This window comes from Nipponia nippon, unplaced genomic scaffold, assembly GCF_047370975.1.
Source record: "Nipponia nippon isolate SJK-2023a ecotype South Korea unplaced genomic scaffold, ASM4737097v1 scaffold_23, whole genome shotgun sequence".
NCBI lineage: Eukaryota > Metazoa > Chordata > Aves > Pelecaniformes > Threskiornithidae > Nipponia > Nipponia nippon.
The window spans coordinates 5,655,976-5,681,529 of record NW_028262340.1 but is presented as its reverse complement, the minus strand read 5'-3'; the positions used below and the strand labels follow the sequence as shown (position 1 = coordinate 5,681,529).

The 25,554-nt window shown below is 43.1% G+C and overlaps 1 protein-coding gene across 1 annotated transcript in view; it reads right to left on the bottom strand.

The window, feature by feature from the left end:
• CSMD2 (CUB and Sushi multiple domains 2) overlaps nucleotides 1-25,554 on the bottom strand; it is a 345,266-nt gene that overhangs the window by 199,989 nt on the left and 119,723 nt on the right. The window contains exon 6 of the mRNA XM_087760834.1: nucleotides 20,079-20,286. Within this exon, the coding sequence (XP_087616960.1) occupies nucleotides 20,079-20,286 (208 nt within the window). The remainder of the gene's footprint in view (nucleotides 1-20,078; nucleotides 20,287-25,554) is intronic.

The window sequence follows — 25,554 nt, the reverse complement described above, 5'->3', positions numbered from 1 at the left end:
GATGCCTTACAGTAGCAGCAAGGAAGCTATTGTCTTCAAAGAGCCTGTGGGCAACTGATGGAGAAAGGGGCGGTAAGTGATTTATATGGCTATCATGGGGGAACATATTTGGAGGCTTAGGGTAGGTTCCTTCATCTGCTTTCCCCATCGGAGTAAAAGCATGCAATGAAACTCCAACGGAAGCCTTTGGTTTAAGTATTGGAGCAACTGAGGCTCACTGCAAGCCTTTGCACGCTTTTCATGTACTCAAAACTAATCTTAATGACATTTTAACATCTATTAGTATCATTTTTATCGTAATGCCAACTGCGCTGTCACTGCTAAGGGAAAGATGAGTAAAGAACACCTTATAGATTCTGCAGCAGAAAATTAGCCAGACTACATCCCCTTCAAGTCAGCTAAATGGATTCACCTGGATAGCTGACAGAGACAGGGTTTGCTCTCCCTGCCATCTTGATGTGGGGGCTTCAAAGGGACTGAGTTTCCAAGTGGAAAAGTATAGCCAGAAGCGTTAGATCTTTATCCAAAGCCTTCAGAAATCCACGTCCCTGGACTCTGACCAGGGGCACAAACACACACCTGTCACCACAGCCATACCGACACTTGCACATGCTCCCCCATCTTCCTAAAAAATAAAAAAAAAAGGGGGCAATCTGAGCACAAAAACATAAAATACCAGGAGACACGGGTGCTATACTCACACTCCTACTGACATCAAGAGAAGCCTGTCTGTGTAGATATTCCTTCTTTTACTTGTTAAATGGGAACAATGGCACTTCATCCTACCTCCCTCATTTAGCCGCCACACACCTTATGCTAGCAATTTTCTTCTGTGTGTGTAGAAGACATAGTCCAAAAGCTCTCATATTACAGCAACGGTAGTAGAAGCACGACAGTATTTCTGAATAGCAGATTTATTTAATAGATGTTCTCTGCAGTAACGCTTCTACATCATTGCCTTATCTGCTGCGTAACACATGCACGAGAAGTCATGTTCGCAGAAGCTTACTGATACACTGGGCGTATCACACAGGTTGGGAGTAAAAGCAAAACAAAACCCAGAAACAAAACACTGCAATTCTTTCTAGATGTTGCAGTGAGGAGTTGAGCCTTTGAAAGCACTTGTTTGGGGGTTGAGATAGCTTTTTTTTTTTTAGGATGCAGATGCACCACTAAAGATTCGGCATCCCTCAGCACACTTAAGTTATTAGCCTTATTCGCATTTCAGAGAGTTAAAGGAAATATTAAAAAAAACATAAGATTAAACGATTATAGCAAAACCCCACATCAACTACTGTGCAGTGTAGCAAGCCATTGGCTGCATTGGTGTCCCCAGAGGGCGGTGAGCCGCCCCAGTAAGTCCCCCGCAGCCTAACAGCCAGAGCAGCCCTGGGTCTGGGCAGTTTCCCTCTTCTCTCCCCTTCTTGCTCCCAGCAGCCCACGGCCACTCAAAAGGGGTTCTGAGCACAAGCCACGGCAGCCTGAGTCAGGCAAGCCTGGCAGAGACCTCCCCCAAAACTCTGCTTAGTCAGAACAGATTAATTCCTTATGACTTTAAGACTTTGGAGGAAGGGCCCTGTCATGAGTTAATTGAGATGTTACAACTTAAACACTCTTACAAAAATCAGAAATTGGAAGTGTTCTTTGCTCATTAACTGGCTGGCAAAGAATCTTCTTGTTTTAAAGAATCAATAACCTGCTTTTGTTCACAGCTTGATTTTAATATGACCAAAAACACACTAAGTTGCTCAGAAGCTAAAAAGCTACCAGGACTGTGGTGAAGAGAGCAACAGCTTGCTGCTTTTAAGTCCATCTTGCAACAAAGCACAGATTGAGCATTACAGAGCACATACCCATCTGCACAGATCTGAGAGAGAGGCCTTGTTAACTTTGATTTAGATCACAAATCACTGCAATAACAGACTCATCCTCTGCACGCCGGCACGACACTCAGCACAGCGGAGCCCTGGTTGGCGGCTGCTAGCTACTACAGTTTTAAGAGCTCCCCAATTTCCCCTTCTATCCAACAAGGTAATGGATTTAGCACGGATGATGCCTGTTGACCTTGCAGCTCTTGGTGAGAGGGCATCTCCATTCCAAATTTGAGTGGAGATAATGAAACAGGTCTTCAAAAGTGTGCCACTCCCACCGAACTGCAAACCCATCTGTTTCTTTTATTTGATAATAGTTACCGAAAAAAGCAGGTGCTAAGTTATTAGAAGTGCAATTACAGCAGCAATTTGACAGACCCAATTTTGTCTTTCCCAGAATTCATCATTTAGATTGATAAAATAAATATTTGCTTGTGCTCGTCCTAACTCACATAAAGCCACAGCAGGTACGTTCAATCAGGCAGACAGATAGATGAGACTTGCAGTTCTCTAGGGGGGTGATGATATGCATAAAATATCACAGAATATGAACATGAACAATACGGTTAAAATATTAATTTCTTTTCTACATGAAAAATAAAAAATTCACCAGACTACCATTTAGGAGACCACAATCACCAGTTAAGATAATATTAAATACGCTTAATAAATTATTTGCTTTGCCAAAGTATATTTTCCATCACTTCCATTGCAAAGTTTTATGCTTCCAAGAAGATCAAATGACAAAAAAGTATTCACTGAAGTTTAAATAAATTAAATAGCTACTTGTGAATCTACAGGAGAAATTATTCAACAAGGCTGAGAAATTAAGCATCAGCTGCAGAGTCCCAGTGACTGCTTGTAAAGCAGAACTTGACTGGGACAGGGATGGTGAAGCCATAATCTCACAACTGCCTGTTACTGTGGATTAATTTATTTGGATGATCCACTGCATTGGCTAGATCATGAGGGTGAAGGCATTAATTCCTCTTCTGGGCACGTGCACACGAACACCACTAGTGTTAGAGGATGCTATCACAGATGCATGAAGAGAACAACACACAACCCACCTTGTTTCAGCAAGGCTTACATTTTAAGGGGGGGAATCCCAGGATGACCTCATTCCTTGAGAAATCAATGAAGAGTTCACCACTTGACTTAATCCTGGTGCTGACTGAAACACAGCCTAGCATCCAACACCACCAAACCAAAACAAACATATTAATCCTTTCTCGCCGTACTGGAGAGTAGCTTTATCAGATGGCAACAGCTCTGCGAGGGCTTGGCGCGGGCTGAGCATCAGAACTCCGGACTAAGCCACAGGTTTGTTGCAGGACCTTGGGCCAGTCTCCTCCCTCCAGTGCCCGACACAGGGAGCATTGCTCAGTGTGCTTTCTTGGGAAGATTAAGAGGCCTGTAACACCTGAGCAAAGTCGCCAAGACAGCAGAATAAGAACTGTACAAGGGCAAAACCTCCCTTTTAAGAAGCCTGCGTGGATGACCTTAACAAAACCTGAAGTCTTGCAACTACAGAAACTGTTGACTACTTGAAAGCGCTGCCAGTATGTCAGAAGTGGGGTTTACTTTAATTTTTTTTTTTAAGCCTGCCTTCTCCTGTGTGCTCTTTGCTACTATAAGTTTCTCTTCCTCTTCCAGATTCTCAGAGATCTATCCGCATCTTTTCCGCTCAGTGTCCTCTACTGATGTGAGTTGCATCACTGGAGCCGACTGCTCCACATTTGCCTATCATTCTGTGTCTCCAAGTGTTTGATCAGATAAGAAATCCTGAAACACATACTTCAGCCTGAAATTAAACACGCTATCACAGCATTCAGAGAATGGCAGCAGACATTAAGAGCCCACTTTCTGTTAAAAAAAAAAATCCACCTTTACACCACAGTTAATGTGGGGCCAATACTATTTTATACCTTCGCTAATGATCTGGATGATGGGGCAGAGCACACACGCTCAGCAAGCCTGCAGACAACACAGAACTCGGGGAGCGGCTGACGATGGGCACATTGCCATCCAGGGGGACCTCAGCAGGCTGGAGAAAGGGGCAGACAGAAGTCTCATGAAGCTCAAAGGGGAACGCAAAGTCCTGCCCCAGGGGAGGAGTAACTCTGTGCATCAGCACAGGCTGGGGCTCGCTGCCTGGGAAGCAGCTTTGCAGAGAAAGACTTGAGGGTCCTGCTGGATGAGGCTGAACGTGAGCCAGCAATGTCACCTTGCAGCAAGAAAGCCAGCAACCTCCTGGGCTGCAGCCAGCCCCTAATTTTGTGAAATCCCACCTGTTTTACAAGGACCTGAGCATCTCCCTTGCAGGAGTTCAATGGTAAACTTGAGCCAAGCCATCCAACAGACTGACAGATCAAGTGGCCTTACAAAGAAACCTTGCAGCTCTACTGCTGAAAGCAGCAATGTACATTAACAGGTTTATTAGCATTGCTACTTATAAGTGAAAGCTTGGTGCAGCAATTATAGCTACACAGCAGCCAAATTTGCAAGGAAATTACCAGAATTATCCACAGTTTAGATGAACTTTCTACCCTTTCAATCAATAAAGTGCCATTAACAACCTATTCCAAGCTCTGCGTTGTTGATAGCATTAGAGGCTTGGTGCAGCCATGGTAGAACCTGCAGCCTGTTAAAGATACTCTCACTCAATTGTGTTCAACTTTAGTTCAATACAACTTTGCTGGGAAGAGTCTTACAAACCATTAACTCTGCAAACTCTGACATCTTCTAACCTGCAAGCCAAAGGGAGTTTCAAAGCTCTGCTGAGGTCAGGTTCTGGTCTCGGATCTATTACAGCAACCATGCACTTGGAAATAGTTTCCATTACTTTTGTTGCTACCTCCAAACTGCTTAAGAAAAGGATTCCAGGAAAAAAATATTTAAGGAGAGGAAGAAACACAGAACTCGCAATTCCAAACATTTCAGACTGGTTTATGTTTCGCTTAAGGAAACCTCAGAACTTCAGGGCGAATGTCAGGATACAGCCCTCCAGTCCAGCCAAGACACTTACACCCCCAGAGCATTTGCAAGTTGTCTTAACAGAATGCTTAGAAGGAAAATAAAAAAATCCAATTTGAAATCTCCTGAACTTCCTAGCAGCAAACACCTTAGAGTCAGTGGAGGTAAGCAAGCATCAAGTCTTTACCAAAGATTCGTTGCAGTCTTTCAGAGATTTAGGAAGATGGATTCTTGATTATTTGGTATAAAGAGCAAAATAGTTACTTTTTTGGCAACTTATTAAAATCAGAACTTCCACAAAGAAAGAGGAAAAGCGCCAAAAGCAAAGCAAGCACTGGCATCCACAGCAAATGCAGAATCTATTATTTTGTCCCTTTGGACTTAATTAGTTCAAATTTACAAAGAATGGTACCCATATAAAGATGTTAAACATTAACAAAACTTCTGGTAACTTGCTTCAAAATGAATTTTAATTGCAAGTGCTGTTTTATACATATTCCAGGCTTGCAAAATTTAATGAGTATTTTATTCTTCCCACAAAAATTCCAATATATTAATTTCATGCTAAAAATCTATAGTTCCTTAAGAGGTGTACGGAAAAAAAAAAAATCAATGACGACATGCTCTGAAGGATAGTCACTTGAGGTCTTCCTACTTTTGAGGGTTTCTTGCTGGGGGGCACTGGGGACAGGGCAGACAGATATTGAACAGCAATATACAGACCTTCCTGCTTAAACATTTACTGGTTTAGAACTGTTTTGATTTTTAGAGAGAATGTGACAATATAGATGCTCATGAGCTTTTTCTTTTTTGAACTGGAGATGAGGCTCAAATCAGAGCACGCATTAACTGAGTTCAAATAGACCAAAAGATTTTTACTCTGAGCTCCCCTCCACCTGCAATGACACTGCACGCATGAAGCAAAGTGGACAGAGCTGCCCAAGCTTTTCATCCTGGATGTTTTTACAATCAGGAACTGCATCCCACAGTACGCCTCATGCAGGCCATTAACTACAACAAGAAATCAGTCAGCCTTTTCAAATCCCTAGGTTTCAGCTGGAATAAGAGGCCCATGCACTTCTGGCACCACTTAAAAGCAGTAAGATACAAAAGCCATGGATGCCACATCAAGCATATTGGAGCACCGATGCCTGGGTTTGCACCAGGACATCAGCTCAGTAGCCAGCAGCACCACTTACCTAGCCTGAGTGCCCGCCAGGCCCCAGCACCCGGGGCGCAGCTCTGCCGGCAGCACAAAGAGCACAGGGGGCAAAGGCAATGGGAGCCTAACAGTCCCCAGGCAGAAGGAAAGCAAGAGGGCCAGCAGAGCAGAGCACCGTGATCCTGCGCATCGCCCTGTGCAACCCCCCTGTCCATTCCAGGCTGGGAGATCCTCTCTGATGCAGCAACCCAAAGTTCATCAGGTCTGAAGCAAGCACTTGGTCAACTCGTCCCCGCTTCTACCATTACTCTGGGTCCTCAGCCACTGACACGAAGCAGGTTTTCAATATCCAAGCACCCAGTCATCTAACACTGCACAGGCTGGCTTTGAAGCTTCTTTCAAGATCTTCCTTTAGTTTTCCCTTCCCTTTGAATTTCTTTCAGGCTTGAAAAATTCCAGTGTGGCTTTAAAAACTAAAAGATATTTGTTCAAAGTCATACAAAGCATCTGTGACTTGGGGGGGACACGACCAAACCAAAACCAGCCCCAAACCCTCCCCGAGCACTCCCCTGCCCCAGCAGGCTGTTTTGAGCACAGGGCACTGCTCCAGGATCGATGGTGTTAATTTATTCTGTTACATTACAGAGTGAACAACCTTATTTCAAAATTCCTTCATGCCAGCTTCCAGCCTGAAGCACTTTTATTTTTTCCCTTTTAAGAACAGCTGACTTATCAAAAACAGGTTTTTCTAACAGAAAACCACAAGCTAAGCCACATTATTATAACAGAAGCAATTAATTACTTTTATGCCTTTTTTTAAGGGTGATCTTTAATGCAGGTAATTCTGACTAAAAGAGCTAATTTGAATTGCTCCATCATTTAAAAGACCATTATAAAAATTAATTTAGGAAGTGCAGAATGAAGACAAAGGGGATAAAGGACGGCACGCAGAGATGGGGATTTCCCCTGTGCTCCAACAAGGAAGTATCAAACCAACATGCCTATTTTAAAAGTGGGGAGAAAGCTGCTCAAGTCTTCAGGCCACTGGCAAAAAAGCAACCCCTGTTTTGCCTTTTTGGACTCGTAACAAGGCAGGAATCGCCCTTTACACAGAACCACATCAGTGGAGCACCGTAACACCTCTGGTTTTCCAGAGTCTTGCAGAATTCCAGCTCACTGTGGCCAGGAGGACAGCCATTAGATATCAGCTGGTGACAACATTTTGTCTATTACTAATCCTCTGATATTTACTGATGCCCTGGCATCTTCTTGATCCCTACTATAAATCCAGCCACAAGAGAGGTCCCTGCGAGGAAGAATCAAAACATCCATATTGTAAAACAGCCAAGACTGTCAAAACCAAACTCAGCATGAGCTAAAGAGATCATGACCTGCCATGACAAAACGAAAAGCTGCCAAGAAGCAGCAGCAAAATATAGTAGCCCCATGAATCCAAAACCATGATTTCCTTCCCCCATCTGGGCTTTAGGAAGGCTGATCAGATCTCCATGTACAAGATATCAGAGACATTAAGAGGCAAGATATTTAGATTAAGTGCCTGCATTTAATAACTGATAGTACTAGATTTGCAGTCCATGCTCGAGTCAAGCAGCATGAGAGACAGAAAAACCTATCTGTGTGAAGATCCATGGGGGCAGCACCTCCCAGTGCAGAAAGAAAACCACTGGATTTTGAAACACAGAAACACAGATACCAAGGTGCAAGAAAACTTGTAAAAATCTATTTTCCTCCTACGTTCCACGACAGAAATAATTCACATTCCTGCCTGTCAGCCCATTCCTGTGCCCTGAGCTCAGAACCAGGTTTTGGACCAACTCCTTAAAGAAACATCAAGCCCTTGAAAGGAACATCTCACGCCAAGGATGCACAGTTCAGGTTTCCACCGCCTAAGATATCAAACAGTGCTTTACTAGGTGATACTGTATTAACCAATTCTGAACTGCTATTAGGCCTTTCACTTTAACACTTCATTTGCAGCTCCCTCTCATTTATGAATTCAGGAGCCCCCGTGTGAACAGATCGCTTGCAGAAGCATCTCACAGATCTGGAACGGAAAACAGTCTCTGCTCTCTCCTGCTTATCCCGTCCGTTATTGATCCTTGCCAGGGTATCTTCATCTATTTTTTAAAACAGCAGCAGCTCAGGCCTGCACTAAGCAAACAGGAACAGAAGTCAATTTTTTCACTTTAGATGAGAGGTTGTGACTCAAGGACAAAAGGCCTCCAGGACTGCACTACAGCTATCAAAATGCACAAGTTCAGCTATCTAAAAAAGAAAAAAAAAGTGTATATTTTTGTACTCCACTATATTTGTCAAGACACATATATAGATATGTCAAGATATATCTTAACAAATACAATGGACCAGCTCTGAAAACACACGTTCTAATTCTTAATGTGAATAGTTCTTCCATTTCCATGGCTGCAGCGATGGCTGTGGTAACACTTTATTTAATCTGTCCTACAGAGAGGAACTGGAACAACACACATCAGTGTTTCTCTAATCTTTGAAACACTGAAATTTTCCTCCACTGTCTTCACATCTACTCTCCAGCTCATCCGTCTCTAAGAGCACGTAGGGAAGGGTGGTGGAACTGCTCATGTGTGAAGATCAGACCAGAAGCTTTAACTAAAATAAAGCTCCTTGCTGTGTCTGTGTACAAACTGAGAGAGCACCTGCATAGATTGAAGGAATGCAGCTCCTATCAGCCTTAGAAAAACTCAAAACCTCTATCAATCAACAGTAAAATATTTAAGCTGTGTGCTATCCAAATGTTCTATCATCCCGGATGAAACAGGGGATAGGTCCCGTACCTAAACCCCCAAAGGGAAAAAAGATGCTGTTAAGTCAGATCTAAAGTAACAGACTGAGACGATCTCCAGCTTCAGTAGCTTACCTTAGAAACAAAAAACAAGGGAAGGGAAAATAGAAGTGAAATGATCTTCTGACAAGCTCACAACAGGTTATTGCCAAGTTCAGTTCTCCTGAGTCGCAATCTGGTGTATTAGCTCATAAACCTGTTAGTATGTTGATATCGCCAGTTCACAACCCCAAATCTCAGCTGCAGTCTAAACAGGAAGGGGTTGGACTAAAGGGCTTGAATGCACAAGAAGAGACAAGGTGTGGTGATAAGCTGCTTGCCCACCACGACAGTAAATGGAACTAAATCCAATGCACAAGAACATCCTTCCTTCCCATCTGGAATGCGGTTTACTGCCAACTTGGTACTTAGCAAGATATTGATCCAACTCCTGTTTATACAGGAGAGACAGACTTCAGAGAGCCTGCCACCAGGAGCACTCAGGGGCCTCTTACGCTTCACTTCTGCAATTTTTCATCACTGGAAGGTGCTGATCTGACACCTCTATCTTGCTCGAGGGCTACGCTTTGTCTAAAGAGCAGAAAACAACACACATTTCACCACATGACCCTTAGCAGCCAACAAACATCTCCTAAAGTAGGCTCTCTATAGATATTTTTTCCCCATATTTCATGTACTTAAATATTTCTAGAGACAAGTGGAAAGATGAGGTTGGAGAGATGCATATGACCTGAGAATTGTCTAAAAATAAGTGATGCTTCTCCGCAGCTTGACCTTATGCAAACCATACTAAAGGCAATTCTTCCCCAACTTCAATGAATTAGCATATAATGCAAATTGGAAGGGAGTTGTAGTTTAATCACAGTACATGAGATACGTTAGCATCAGACATCCAAAAAATCAATTTAAACAAGAGATGAATTCAGCACCAAACAATCTATCAGTTGTGACTTCCACCTACAGCACATGAAGGACAGCTACAGAAACTGAACACAGGTGAACAAGCCCGTTCTTTCATATGAGAAGCAGCTGCAGTGAACCTAGGGAGGAAAACGCAGCAGGCAAATATCATTTAGAATATACTTTGTGAAGCAGGTGACATGTGAAAACAAAAAGTACTTACATTCTTTAACACAACTTGTAAATACAAGAAAGCATCCATGAATTGGTCCACAAAGAAACCCCAGAAGAAAGAGGACTTTGAAAGTACCGAAACAGCTGCAGAGGTGTCTCCGCTCTTTCACTTTGAAGTTGTAGATAAGGGCGAGCAGTGTAAAACGTGACTATTATCAGCTCTGGCAGACAGATTTTGTCACACAAATCCAATTCCCTCTACACAGTGAATACCTCTGCAAAGGGAGACCCCTCTGCATATGCACATCCTCAGTCAGCTTAAACAGCGGTGGAGCCTCGCACAGAAAATGGCGTGAATTGGTTTCTGAACAAGAAAAAATGCAATGGGTAAGGGCAGAGACATCTCCTGGAAGCACCTGGAAGTGAAGTCAGTGATCTTTCCCACCAACATTTGTCCAAATCCTTGCTTAAACTGGGAAAGCTCAGTGTCCCGCTGTAACGGCAGAGGAAGAGACATGGTGTTTTTAAAGAGGACCCCAGATGTCCAACTTCTTACAACCTGTGTGTCGTGGCTTAACCACCGCACAGCCACTCGCTCACCCTCTCCCTGGTGGGATGGGGGAGAGAAGCGGGGGGGGGGGGGGGAGTAAAACACACAGACTGAGATAAATACAGTTTAATAGGACAGAAAAGGAAGAAAAAAATAGTGACGAATATACAAAAGAAGTGGTGCACAATGCAATTGCTCACCATCCGCTGACTGATGCCCAGTCCGTCCCCAAGCAGCGATCGCTGTCCCCAGCCACCTCCCCCCAGTTTCTATACTGGGCACGATGCCATACGGTATGGAATAGCCCTTGGGCCAGTCTGGGCCAGCTGTCCTGGCTGTGCCCTCTCCCAGCTCCTTGTGCACCAGGCAGAGCAGGGGAAGCTGAAAAGCCCTTGACCAGTATAAACACTACTTAGCAACAACTAAAACATCAGTGTGTTATCACATTATTCTCATCCTAAATCCAAAACACAGCACTACACCAGCTACTAGGAAGAAAATTAACTCTATCCCAGCCAAAACCAGGACACTGACATCATTTGCACTTACGTGACGTCTCCTTCCCCTGCCAAATAAAGGTTTTATTCACCAGTTTACAATCCATACGGTCACTTATATTTTGGGTCACGTCCAGAAGGTACTCTTGAGATTACCAATATTTTTCTCAGCTTTCAGCCAATTGTGTTATACTCATTTCCACAAGGTCTGTCTTTCAAAAAAAAAAAAAAAAACTCTTTAGCTTACAGGTATTGAGTGCTCTTGCAAACAAGCTGTCTTTTTCTTCCAACGTGTTTGCATCCAGGACAGAAATAGGTAAATATTAATTTCTTCATGTTTAGTAACCTTCAGGGATTTTTCCCACACCCTACAGCCTTCCTGCACCTCATCCCTTGAGGTCCAGGCCACACAACAGTAGCCTTCACACAGGGTTCTCTCTCTGCCTCAGAGGTGACCAAACAACGAAGAAGGACAAATTGGGATAAAAAGGACAATTAAAACATGATCAGGGTAATTTTCAGCCTAAAAGCATCTTCTTTCTTGGCTTAAAAAGCTAGCCTGAATATTCATGAAATGCTCTCCACTATCTAGCAAATAGAATTAATCATATTAATGCATGGAAAAATAAGATTAGCCAGAAAGTGGTATACGAAATCTAATCATGTTTTATTGAATGAAACATGAGTGGGAGAGGTCATGAGGCCCTTTCATTGTAATTTGTCACAAAAGTCCCTCTCCCTGCCACGCTCCTGGCAGCAGAGCAGTTCAGCTTTTGGAAGCACTGAGCACTCGCCTCCCTGCAGAGGGACGAGCAGCCAGCAGCAAGGAAGAGCGAGTTCTGCTGCCTCCGTGTTTGGCCACGCCGCAGCTTCAGGAAGGAGTTGTACCTATTGTCAACTAAGTGCTTAGCTGATGAGGGCTATCATAGTCTGCGCATTATTTTTCTCAGCTGGGGTACAGTTGAAATCTTCCCTTCCCTACCAAAAATGTATGCTAAACTATGGAACATCTTTAAATACCATCTTACCCTGATCAGCCCTTTCTTCCAGAATTTCCCAGTTATTTCAGCAGTGTAACAGACCAAGGAGCTCTAGGACAATGTGCAACGCTACTCTACAGAAATTACTTTGTACAAAGCATTATCAATCCTTTAACTTCACTTCAAAACGGCAATCAAGATGCTGACAAATCGTTTGCATCCACTAGGGAAGCAATCAGTCTTACCTCTCAGCTCCCTCCAGGAACAGAGGGCTCCCGATACTGTGCCAGCTGTCTCCCATCAGGGAGAAATCAGCTCACTGACCTACAAATTCCTGTTCTTCGCATTGCGGATCCATATTAAAATAAGGCCTGAAGTGCAGTACAGCAAGCTACAAAAGCTGGTACATCCCAGGGAACAGACACACACATGCCAGAGGCAGCAAGGGACCACCGCCGCCGCACCGCCAGCAAAAGGAGAGCCGCAGGCACTTCGGAAGGTGCTTGCGTGAACAGGGATGGTCTGGGTTCTGACAAACTTCTCCAAAATGGTACCTCCAGAGCATACGCCTTCTGGGAGAAAAGGGGGGTTTGCAAGAAGACTATTTCCCACTAAAGCAATGTTTTACAGCTTTAAAGCCTTTGAAGAATTCGTTTCCAATTAAAAACACTATGAATGCTTTAGAAGAAAAAAAAAAACCTGAACTGTACCAGTGAAATAAGGAAGTCTATTTTCCAGATGCCAATGAAGATGTAACTGACATTTAAATAGGGATTTCAAAGGCCACTTCATACAAATTTTTTATTCATTCCCAGTCCTATGGAAAACATTACTATGGAAGAAAAGCATCTGAATATTACAGATAAAGTACCCGTTAGTTAACTAGCTCTTACAATAAGGAAGCTTAATTCATAGCACAAGAAAAGAAAACTTTCACAATTGCATTATCTAGGCTTTAACTAGTGACGACATAAGTTCTTTCAAGACACACAATTCAAGTCTTCAGCCTCGTACATGCACCAGGGCAGGATAATGCTCGTCAACTTTCAAATAAAAGCAATTAATGACTGGAAAAAAAAAAAAATCAAAAAGGAAGTGGCAAGTATGAGATGAAAATCATTTTAAAGCACTCATCAGGCAATCTGTTTTACAGAATCCCTGCAAAGAACAGCAGCTGCTGGGGAGCAGGCGGGGAGAGCACAGCGGAGAGGGCCCCTTCTCGGCTCCCGCGCCGCGCTGGGCGGTTGTTCACTGTAACGCAAAGTCTGCCAGATGCCTGCAAGCACTCTCCCACTACCCTGTCCTGGTAGCAGCAGCAGCAGCATAACCAGCAGCAACATCAGGGCTCCTGAGCTGCAATAGGGTGGCAGAAGGAACGCACTTTACTAAGTGACAATACCCTAAAGCCTGATTCACAAGCCCTTTGGAGCCAAGGTCTTCCCATTGACTTCAGTAGGCATCGACTGAGGTCTGAGATGAAAATAGATGCTGAAAGCTCCGAGACAGCTAAGGATCAGAAGCTACTTTGATACAAAGAAAATAGGTTGGTTCATTAGAAGCACATACAGAGAACAATTTTTCACCAGCCAACATTACCACCATCTGAAACAGTGACCTTCAAGAACACAGGCACTCTAATCTCTTACAGGTAGAGCACAAGATGTGCGAATAGATTAGCCTGGCCACTGGTATGAAATAACTAGCATCAAGAGGGAAGCTCAAAGCAGATCTCGCATAGGAGAACTTTAATGAGTATTAGAAACCACTTAGCAGATAGACAAGGGTGGTGGGGAGGGAAGGGTCAACTGCAGATAATGACAAGGAAAGAAAGGAAGTCAGCAACGGTTAAGAGGAGCTGCTGAAATATAGGTGATACTCTTCCAACCATTCCTCCCCCTAACTCAGCTCTCTGCAGAAGCACAGCAACAAGAGGGAACTTCTGAAATGCTTTTCCAGAAAGGGCTGATGTCCAAAAGGGGTCTCCTGGGTTCAGCTCCAGAAAGGAAGCTATTCTAGAACTAAGCAGAGGAACCTTAAATTCAAAGGACCTCAGTTCTCCTCCCAGGCTCACCCTGGCACATGGTCCCTTTTATTTTACCCACTGCTCAACATCTGTACCATAATCCTTCTGAAGCAGAGCAAGATGCCCGTGTTGCCTTCGCATCAGGCACTGTTCATACTAGAAAAGTAATGCAAAATAATACACATGGACATGTAAAGGCATGTTCCCTTGCTTCAAGGAAATTAAGAGACAAAACTAAAACCAAATTATACCCAAATTAAGTGCAAAAATAGTCCTAAGGAGGAGAAGGAAAGCATTCGTGCAAGCAAGATGAGCAAAACATGGCTCCAAGGCTGAAAAGGCAGAATGAAGATGAGACACTGAAGAGGAGGAACTGGATTCAGACAGGAATAAACCCCCATCAATTTGGCAGTTACTCACTTGCAGCCCTGCTTCTCCCACTGCATTCACTTAGCACGGGATTATTTACAGAAAATCACGGAAAAGCATTTCCCAGGGGAAATGACAAGGGAAGGCTCGAAGAGTGGGAGGGCAGCAGAGGGGCAACATGGCAGATGGTGCAACCCCCCCTAAAATTAGACTTCTGTTCCATAAGGTAGAATAATTAAGTCAAGAGGAGGGTCATAGAGAAGACAGACACCACAAACCAAGAATCCACATTAACATGGCAGTTCAGTATGTGTTCATATCCTCCTGGAACAAAATACACAAGTGAGGCAACCGAGGAGAAAGCAGTTTTTAAAGGACCATGAAACAGATTAAAAAAATAAAAGGGAGTGGGTGGCATCTGGAAGTTGTCAGCCTCATTTCTTTCTTTCAAGGGTAAGCATTTGAACTTTCAAAAACGTAGCCACATTCAGTAAAAGTCACAATAAGAAATAAAGAAACATAATTAAGTTCAAGAGGCAAGGCACCGTGGTGGATTGTAATTCAGAAGGGGGGCACAGTCTGCATCACACAGAGGAAAAGCACAAGCAACCACAGCAGTTTCCTTTCCCAAGGTACAGTGCGATTTCTTTAAGTTGGGCTAAGCAAGCTCAAAATTTGGACAGAAAAACAAGGGCCCAGTGGCAAATGAAGTAATTCAAAAGCAAACTATATTCCTAGGTCAACGCGCAGCTTCTGAGGTGCTTTGCCAGGTAACATTCTGTTTCAGCTGAGCTCAAGCAAAAAGATTATGTGAAATAAGGTTATGGAAGGCAAGGTGGGAAGAAGGTTAATTGCTGCACTAGAACCTAATACAAGGATAAAGAACAACCCAAAAAGGTTCTGACCTTTCACATACTGTAGTATTTTTGATCAGGAAAAACACCACACTACAATATAACAGCAACAGGAGCACCTCTCCTAGCTAAAAGCCTAGCCCCTCTTACCAATTTGGATTCTCATAGTCTACTAAATACAGTTGCAAAATGCAACACAGCTATAAAAGATTTGAAAAGCCTCATTATTAAAAGAGGTCATCTACAACTCAAAGTAAATTTCCCATCTGAAAATTAGAAACATCTAATGAACCTTCAAAACGTGCCAGATAGTCTGTCATTTGTAGTCAGACAAATGAGATACTTGTTAGTTTTATCTCATGGAACTAATTCATTTGGCAGGAGCAGAGGTTTCTAAGTAGTTTCATCGGTGGAATGAATAGCCATGGAGCGCCAAACATCATTCTGAGGGGAAAGGGTATCAGTAGCTGCTTACCTGTTCAGCAGACAGCTGAAGCTTACAGTGTCTCGCCTTCACCTCCTCCTATTTTCCAACTCAATAGCACAAAAGAAACTTTATATGGCAAACATTAGACTGGCTTCCTATATTTCCACAACTTTGAAAATCCCCGCTCTAGAGGATCTTTGATGCGTGTGCACGTCGCACCTACGCAGCCCTACACGCACATGTAGGTGCACGTCGCGCCTACGCAGCCTGAGAACGAGGCTTCTACCTTTTACCCATCTTGCCTGCTTCAGCTACATTGGAATGACTGCAAAAACCTCCTTTGCTAAATATTTGCATCATAGCCAGCAAAGTGTACACTTGATCTTAGTCAATTCCTGTAAACACACACATATAAATTGGATTATTAGTCATTTCCGACACCACCTTCTCTGGCAATAGCAGCATAATGCTTTAATAATCATAATACAAGTCATTATGCCTAATATTACACACAAGTCCCAGACCAGCTAGATGAGACCTAAACAGATGACAGAAAGAAGTGCAAGAGAGAGACAACCGCATTTGCATCGTTTGCACACACTTAAACTGCAGCAAATAAGCACAAACGTAGGAGACCCAGACGTCCTCCTCCACAGGCAAAGCAAAAACTTCCTCTCTGTTAATGTGTGCTGAGAGTGCAGCCAAACAGTCGCTGCAGAGCACATTCCTCCTTTCTCTAAACCTTCGGGGACACATGGATGCTGGGGGTGTGACAAAAGGGTACAGCCACCAGTACTGAGCTGCAGCACCCGGGCTCCGACCGTCCCCGCAGGAGCCCCCACCCTGTCACCTCAGACATCCCCCAGCAACGTATCTAAGGACTCACAGAAAAACATGCAGGAGATCAAAGACGGTATTTTAAACAAAGTCACACCTACCCAAAGCTTCAGAGCAATCACTGAGCTATGAAAGGGAAGATGAGGCTGGGACACGTCTGCCACAGAGCAGGTTCAGTGCCACCCAGGACCAGCCTGGAGACTTCCTTATCATCAGACACAGTCTTTGGATGTTTTAGGCACTCAGCTTGAAACGCTTTGGCATTTTCAGTGTAGCTGAGCACCCACGGGGATGCTCGCCACTGAAGAAAGCTTTAAACCAGGTACCACGAAACAGCCGTAATCAGCAGATATTCCTGAGAAGTGTTAGCTGAGGGATTTAGTCAGCTCCAAGCAGATACTGACACAAAGCACACGATCAACAGAGCTCAGTCCCCTTAAGGACTGGAGCCCAAGCTGCTTTGAGGGATTTTATTCTTTTACATGTATTTATAGAGAAGAATTTCATTAATCCTTTCAGATCTCTCAGGATCTGAAAATGAGGGGGAAGAGAACCCCAAATCTTGAAGACAAGAAAAAGTCAGGGAATAGTGACATTAGAGAACATGTACACTACGTATCCCTCTCCGTGTCCAGTGCATCCTTGCCCTAGGATAAGGGCTGCGATTAGGACGGCCACCCCAGCTGACCTCAAAGGAGAACAGGGCAGCTACTGCCATCTTTCCAATTTTTCCTTTTAGCCTGGAGACCCCCATATTGTCCTTTCTAATCTGATGGGCTCTTTTTCACACTGCTATTTTTTCCCCTCCTGTTCTCTGCTCAGCAGAATTTTATTTCTCACCTGTCAAGGAAATCTAGACCCAAGGTCCCATGACAGAAACTGCAACAGCAGTTAAAAGAGCTGTAAATGCGTTATTTTATTAATATGTCTCAAATAGCTGCTCAGCCTCTATTGCTCTGCTTGACATATGGATGCTTAGACCTGCAATGCCCTTTCCCTTTCAAGACTTATTGCAGGATTCGCATCCGACAGGTCAGGGACCAAATGAAACTCGTAACGGGATTCTCTGGGGAGCAGTTGTGTGTGCTGAGATCGATGCGCAGCGCAGCGGATACAGCTGTGGCGACCGCTGAAGGCAAGAGGGCTAAGGGAACCTGGCTCGTAAAAGACCAACAAAGCATCTGTTTTTAAAGAGGGGAGGGTGAATGACAACGCAGGAGATTTTTAGTGAGTGCAGGCCAAGTCAGGCTTACTTAATGTGCCGAGTTAGTGCTTTTGTAAATACTACCATTATATAATATTTCATAGCTTGAAAATACATATGAATACTCCTCCAGATGAAATTTAATTTTATTTATTTGTGTACATCTCTGGACCAGATTAGAACTATTTATAACACTTCGGAAATGAAATATTTAGCTGCAAGATACTTCAATAGAATGGTTTGTTTGGCTGCAAGTCTATCTGCCATATTACCAATAATTAAAACTAGGTTTTCATAGACAGAGGGGAAAAAAGGTTTTTAGCTATATTTTCAAGCTGAATCATATCAACATGTTTAAAGAGGAGATATGAGCTCCAGTTTTTTTCCCCCTACAGGCAAAAATTATTAAAAAGTGGGAAAAGTGAGTCATCTGAATTTAATTATCAGGCTCTGAGCTGCGAAGGCCAGCTTTGAAAAATGAAATTCAAAACAAGACTCTTTGTAATTCCGCTTATGGGACTCAAAAGTTTACTTCTCAAGAATACTAAATGAGGCCCCTTTGAATTGACTGGTGTGTTTATCTTGCCCATGTGTATTTCATGGAGCTATAAAAAGGCAGGGTGAACCTCAAAAAGCAGGAGCAGCTTCTTATACAAGCCCTGGATGAAATTCATGTTTGTGTGACCTGTTTCACTCATTAACACAGTGCATCTCACCTGGCCTGCTCTACCAGCTGATTCAAACAAGAGTCCACTGCTGTTACAGCTCACAAAGTTCATCCAACTCCCAGTGAAATACATTCGGAGGAAAGGAACCATTAAAGATGCAACACATGCACTTGGGGGGGAAAGGGGAAGAAGGAAATTAAATACATCATTATTCCCTCAGGCCCCCAAACTGATGCCCTGTAAAACATACTACCTTTAAAATAGCTCCTAAATCTCATTTTTAAAAGAGTGCATGTGCACGTACATGTACTACTGAAAGTCAAAGGGCTTAATTTTCTAAGACACATTTGCCATTTCTAAAGTTCTACCATGTTGTATTTATGGGTAGTTTATTTTTTTCCCCAGCAGGTTCACTCTGACAGGCATTGTTTTATTTTTGGTATGACAAGACACAGTGCTGCACTGGCAACACCTCCAGGCTGAATAATGTTTCTTAACTAGCTACATTCATCTTTACCGCATACCACAGATGACTGATCCTTGCTGCAGTACATAATGGCTAAAAACTAACAGTGCCCTAAAATATTAATGCATGCTAATAAAACCAGGTTTTTTTCACGAAACAGCAACATCTAATTTTCAGAGGGGTCCTGGGAACAGTAAACAATTGGTACATGGTAAATGGCAAGTTCTCTCACATCAATACATCCTAAACATTCAAATCCTATTCCCCCATAATTGCCAGGCAAGTATAAATTACTTAAATGCATGTTATTTGTGGCTGCAACAGAATCCTCATAAATAATCGTAATTTAACTTCCTGCTGATAATCCCAAGCAACACCTAATTATTTCAAATGCTTAATTCTTCCCTTCCAGAGGGGTGTTGGGTTTAAGACTACTCCCCTCCATTTGCTGCTAGTTAGGGCTTTTAACTGTTTGCTGAGTGCAATCACAGTGCAGAAGATCAACTAGAGGCAGAGTTGTCCTCTGCTACAAAAGCAGCATAAGCAATACATCAAATTCCTTCTGCAGGCCCTCACTTCAGACTTCATAGCACTGATCATTTGGACAGCTCTTGTATATCAGAAAAAAAAAAAAAAAATCAGTGTGGCATTATTATACATAAAAGCAGTATTTCTGAAAGCATTGCTCAAGCAATGGGATGAGAGGGGCATTGAAATTCTATACGCGGCCTCCTGTCTAAAGGACAAGCTGATCTGTAGAAACATTTGCCAAAAGTTCATTAACAGTAAAGTCAACTTGTCAGCAACATATTTAGCAATAATGAGAAAACAATTTAGCAAAACCAAGGTTTGAGCATGACAGTGTCTGAGCAGGGTTTCCTGGGCTTTGAAGTGGTTTGGGGGTTTTTTGGGTTTTTTTTGTTTGTTTGTTTGGGGTTTTTTTGTTGGTTTTTTTTTTGTTTGGTTGGTTGGTTTTGTTTTTTTAAATTCTTTATTTCGTCCTGCCAGCTACACTGTGAAATCTTATTGCAGAGAATATGATTTAAAGTAGACAATAGTCACTGCAAAGTTTACCAAGCAAATAAAAAGCATCCCAGGGAGTTTCCTTAGAAGGTAGCAGCTACAACCTGTGACTGGGAATAACCGGGAACTACCCTCATCCAGGCACAAACTGTTCACTTCGAACATCTTATAAAGTTTGGATCCGGGCATAGAAGACATCAGCGGACACTACATGACTGCACAGACCACAATGAAGTAGGGCTGGTAGTAACCTACCAGAGCGAAGATCCCTCTGTTCCAGCAACTTCTAAAACATCATATCCATCTTCCAGCTGAAAATCCATGAAAACCAGGGCAATAGTGTCTCCAGGTTCAGCGAGAATAGTCCACGTGCAGTCCGCGTTATTGCCATACTCCAAAGGAAAATGAGGGCTTGAGATAATTCCGCTTTGTCCCCGCAAAGTCCCTCCGCAAGCATCATCAGCTGGATGGAACAGAACACAAATTATCAGACTTTGCTGAAATGCACAAAGCAGTACATCAAAAGAGAATAAGCCCAAATCCAAAGCAAAGCTTTAAAAGCCCCAGTGCTTTTGTCGGGGTGTGTTTTACTACACACTATTAAGAGACAAAGATGTTGAGGGATGCAAAATCCTGCTAGGTCAGCCAGTGTCTCCTGGCAAGTGCCAGCTTATTCCCCATCACACACTTACTAGCGATTTGTTTAGTCTAATTTAAAACAGCAAGTGACAGAGCTTCTACCACTTCCCTGGGGAGGTGGTTCGCAGCCTGACGCTTCTCGCTGAGCCACTTTCCTCACGTTGTTGCCCGAGTTTTCTGTTCCATCCCTTATTCCTGATTAGGATCCTCTGAGGTGTTTTTTCTGCAACTTTCCTCCCACCTGTGTAGCAGCAAAGCAGGAGGAAAACCACCAGGAATTCAGTGACTGTGAAGGGTTTCACAGACATGTGAAAACGCTCGCAGCGGGGGGAGAGGTTGGTTTCCAACTCACATAAGATCTCAGCACCTTCATCAGCAACAGAAACACCCCCAAGGGTTGGAACAACAGGCCTTAGAGTATAAGCACTGTATTTACTAGAAATCTAATAACAAAGGAGTGGAGTATCCCACACACCCGCCTTACATGTCCTTGTTTACTCCGATCTCTTAAGGAAATGGATGTTGTTACCAAAATCGTAGTGGTAAAAACTTAACCACTCATTCAGAAACCTAGCAGTGACATTTCCCGGTTACACACTGCATCTCCTGTTTGCTGCAGGTTCTCTTATTTTTACAACCTGAATTTTATCAGCAGGAGCTATTAGAGCAATTAAAGGAAGAGGATCTAAAGAAAACATGGGCAGGAAGATAAAGGAAACCAGGAATTCATTTCACTCGCATCAGGGCAGCTCACTGCTCTGGTACATGCAGCATCAGCTCAGCATTTATTTGGAACACTACGAAAAGCCTGTTAACTTTACAACATGTATTACAGAGCAGCATTTCAGATACTTTAGTGAAGGAGCTTGGGGCTTTATATTATAAACACTTATTTTCATTACAAACTATTTTAAAAAACCCTTCCAAACTGATATTTAACATAGGTGAGAACATTTGTTAAGTGCAATGAATCTTCAGCACCTAAGGACAGGGCAGGACAATTCTGCAAGGCTGCTCAGGAGGATCCTTCAGCTTTTAGACCTTCTCAGGAATTAGTGTCTCGTGCTGTCAGCAGGGCTGAAACTTGCAGCCTCTAACTCATGAAACTCGAAAGACAAAGTAAGACAAAAATATATGCCAACTTTTCTTTCTCATGGCCACCTGCTATCCCAGCACAGCCAGCCACCCGAAGAAGCCGAAGGCACCGGCAGACACATGCTTCCCTGGCGACCGACGGCAAGTGATGGAGACAGGAACACCCCAGGCTATAACTTACTGTTTGTATTGCGTTAACACACTACGCGTGTTGTGCTGGCACCTCTAAGCCCCGCGGAGATCGCAGATGGCCCTTTGCAACTGCCTCTGCGCTCAGACTGGGACGGCACGTCGCCGATTATCACGGAACTCACAGAAAGCAGGAAAGGCAGAAAAAATACAACCAAAATCCAGACATGCAGGCAGACATGCAACTACCTCTGGGCCACTCCAGCAGCCAAAACTAGGACTGAAAAATGCCACTGAAATCCTAACTCGATGCTGTTCCCTAGTATTCTAGTACAACAGTCGAAGTTATCTATTTGCTGCAATCATATTGTCAGTGAATTAAAGTTATGCATGGACACTGAAGTGCAGTTAGAACCATCGATAAATTCAGGCTGAAAAATCTCTCAGATCTCTAGTCCAAGCACCAGAAAATCCGTCAAACTTCAACACATCACACAAGATTCACAGTGGGACCTCCAGAGAAGGTCCATGCAAAAAGTAAAAGGGCCAATTCCAAGCCCTCCCTCTGACAGACAGAATGAAAATGCTTTTTAGAGGATGAATGGATTCTAGCCAAACAGGGTAAGCACAATTCACCAGTTTACTGGTATGTTCAAATTTAATTTCTCATGAATAAGTGCCCCTGCAGATGTCACAAAGAAATAGATAGAAAGAGAGATTCTTGGACAGTGAAAACTCAGTCCACAGGCCTAGCAGCAAGGCAGGCAGAGCAGAAGCAAAGCCATTAGCTGCTTCAGCAATGCACAGGGACCTGAAGGGGCAATTTATTCTTAAGATACATTTACCTCCAGAGGGGCAGCTGTCTCCAACATAACATGTTAAACATCATTGCCACCTGGCTGCTATTGGCCCTAGGCAACCATTCAAAGAACCTTTGCAAATAAGGGCCTTCACCACTACCAGGAGACATCTTCAAGGAATCCAGCCTCTGTATGCGAACCCCACTTTCAAGGGCATAGGTGCTTTTGGCCAAACACTTGCTTCTCACTATGATCATGCATTTGTGCAGCTCAGGTCTACACAGAGCCCTTAAATACACACACCCCCCCAAGAGCAAATGCAACAAGGGTTTGGAAGAAGCTATTCCAATCGGCAATTTCTCAGCCATGTTTACTATTGGGGTCTGGGAAGTCTGAGACTGCACCTGGTATGTCAAAGCTGTTCTTGTACTAGAAGGAATACAGGAGGGGACGGAGAAATATGCTAAAGAATTTTGGCTCAATGCTATACTAGAAGTTTTAAACAAGGGGACTACATTTTTTTTTTTTACAGGACTAAGCTAACTTACAGTAGGTGAAGATCTAGTCAAAGGTATGGTGGTTTTGGCTTTTTTTTTTGGTATTAAAAGGGGAGTTTTTAATTTAAATGCCTTGAAAATTTTTCATTGCAAAAGCTATTTAATGGAAAATGTATTCCCTTCCCATCCACCTCTCAATACACACTTCCTAGGTTTGTAGAGGTTGTTACTGTTTAAACATATTCTACGATCTTCCAAAATCTTCTTGAACAGCCCTTCAATTATTTTGGGCACGGTGCAGTCTAAGCAGCTGTTTGAGTTACAGTAAGACAGACCACATTTAATGAGATTATGCATATTTGATACACTTAAAATGTAGCTTTGCAAATGTTCTCAGCTGGCTTACTGAATTTTTACTCAACCGCCTACCAGAATCATAAACCTATCAGTTCTACTTAAATTCAGCGAACAATCTGAGCAAGACTTCTCTCCACATGCATGAAAGTGCTTTACAGAACAGATTCAGATGTTTCCGGATACTCTTTTGGTGCTTCAAATGCACCATTCTGCTTTATTTGACATTAACTGACCCAGGTGAGGGTTGTTCCTTCTGTGGCTACAGCAGAAGCCAGCATTCCAAGTCTGCTGGGGTTTTGCCTCCAGCATACCAACTGTCAAGATAAAAATGCAGCTAGACTTGTAGGACTCAGCTTAAGGCCCCATTTAGATTAAGTACTAGGCCTTATTTCCTTCTGTGAGTACAGAACAATTGTGCAGAAAGCATGTAAAAACACACAAGATGCAGTAAGGAAACCATTCCAGATATTTCTGACATGCATTATAGAGATGGGATAAATGTCAGCTTAGTCCAGATTTTACAGTCTGACCCAGACTCGCTGCGGACTTTCAGTCCTCAAGGCAAATTTCTGAGTTACACATGGTCTACCAGGCACCGCCAAGCTTCTCTTGTGGGCATCCACAGCTGCCACCCAGTTCCGTGCTCTCCTACTTTGCAGATCAGCATGGAGATGTCATTCGCTGCTGCTTTGGTGCTCCCTGAATGAGATCACCACGGTTTTAATCCTTCCTGCCACGCAAGCAAGAAACATAACTCACCAGAGCAGAGTCTGTGCAGACTGAATTTATAGTCTCTTTTAGCTCAGAGTCCAAGAATCAATTTTGATGTAACTGTCCTTTCAAAACCACTGGCGAGCTGCAGCACTAGCTACTTCCACTGGCTCTGCAAAGACACATTTCACCAAGCCATTCTTTCTGCATCTGGAATTCCTTCCTACATTCCTTTCTCATTGAGATTACACTTGTCCTTTATTAAAAAAAAAGTACTTCAAAACCGAGAGTTGGGTAAAGGGAGTGCAGACAACTCCTACAAAGAAAAAGCAGCTGAGCCACAGCCCTCCTTCAAAGTGTTGCTGTCCTGGCACATCCTCTCAAACACCTTTGTTGCTTCTTCTTTCCTACCATGCATTTCTTTGCATCTTCGATTATTTCGATGCACGAAGACTGGAATAGAGACAAAGCTACCAATATACAGAAAAGGATGTTACAAAGCAGAAGGCAAGCACAATGAAAAGAGCATAAAGAAACCAGAAGAGGATATTGATTAGCATGGTAGAAGCTCACACTGTTTCCAACACTTGTCTCATACCTCTGCCATTATACTGGAGAGGAGGGGAAGAAGGAAAGGGCAGAGTCCCCAGACAGAACACTGTCCTTTGCAGTGACATTAGACAAGTCTATTCCCAAGACAGCAGCTCCCGAGATTTTAACACCTGCTCAGATCCAGGGTATCTTTCATCTCGATTTGTCAGGATCTAACCCAGAAGCACGATCCATCTCCAGCTTATGTTAAAAAAGTAAAAGAATATGTACAAAAACATTTAAACTTTCAGGTGACAAATACCAGTAAGCCAATATTAACAGAAGTAATTATAAGTTACACAGGCCACAAAGATCTTCTCTCTCTCAAGGAAATATCTATTTTTTTCAGGCAGCAGTTTTGAAAACATTATGTTCCCTGCAGAAGGCAGCATAAACCTGTTTGTCAGTACACAAATCTTTTTGCCCCTTGCAACAACTGAAGCCAAGCACAAATGTCTGACTGCTGAAAACCTGCTTATGGCAGAAGGAGTGCAGCTGGCTTTCAAATTCAGCAAGTCAATCTGCAGACTGTCTTTGCTACTTTCTACCTTCCTGGAACAAGATATAAATGTTACATGAGAAGATTTCTGGTTCCTGCCTCCAAAAAATACCTTGGAAGTTTTACTAGGAGGCAAAGTCTTCAAGGATCAGGATGAAATCTATTAAAAAGGAGTGGCTACCTCCAGGAACCTGCAGGCACACTGCTACACAAGTGCAGCTGAACATGCACATATTTTGCTGCCATCAGAGCAATTCACACAGCACTGATGCAAGCCCCATAGCACTGAATATTCCTCCATTCTGAAGGATATCAGACGCCACCATCATTTCTGGATTCAAGATTGAAATGGTGGTGTTAAAATTAAAAGTGAGCTTGGTAGTTCAAGACAAAAATGGTCTTTTACTCCATCT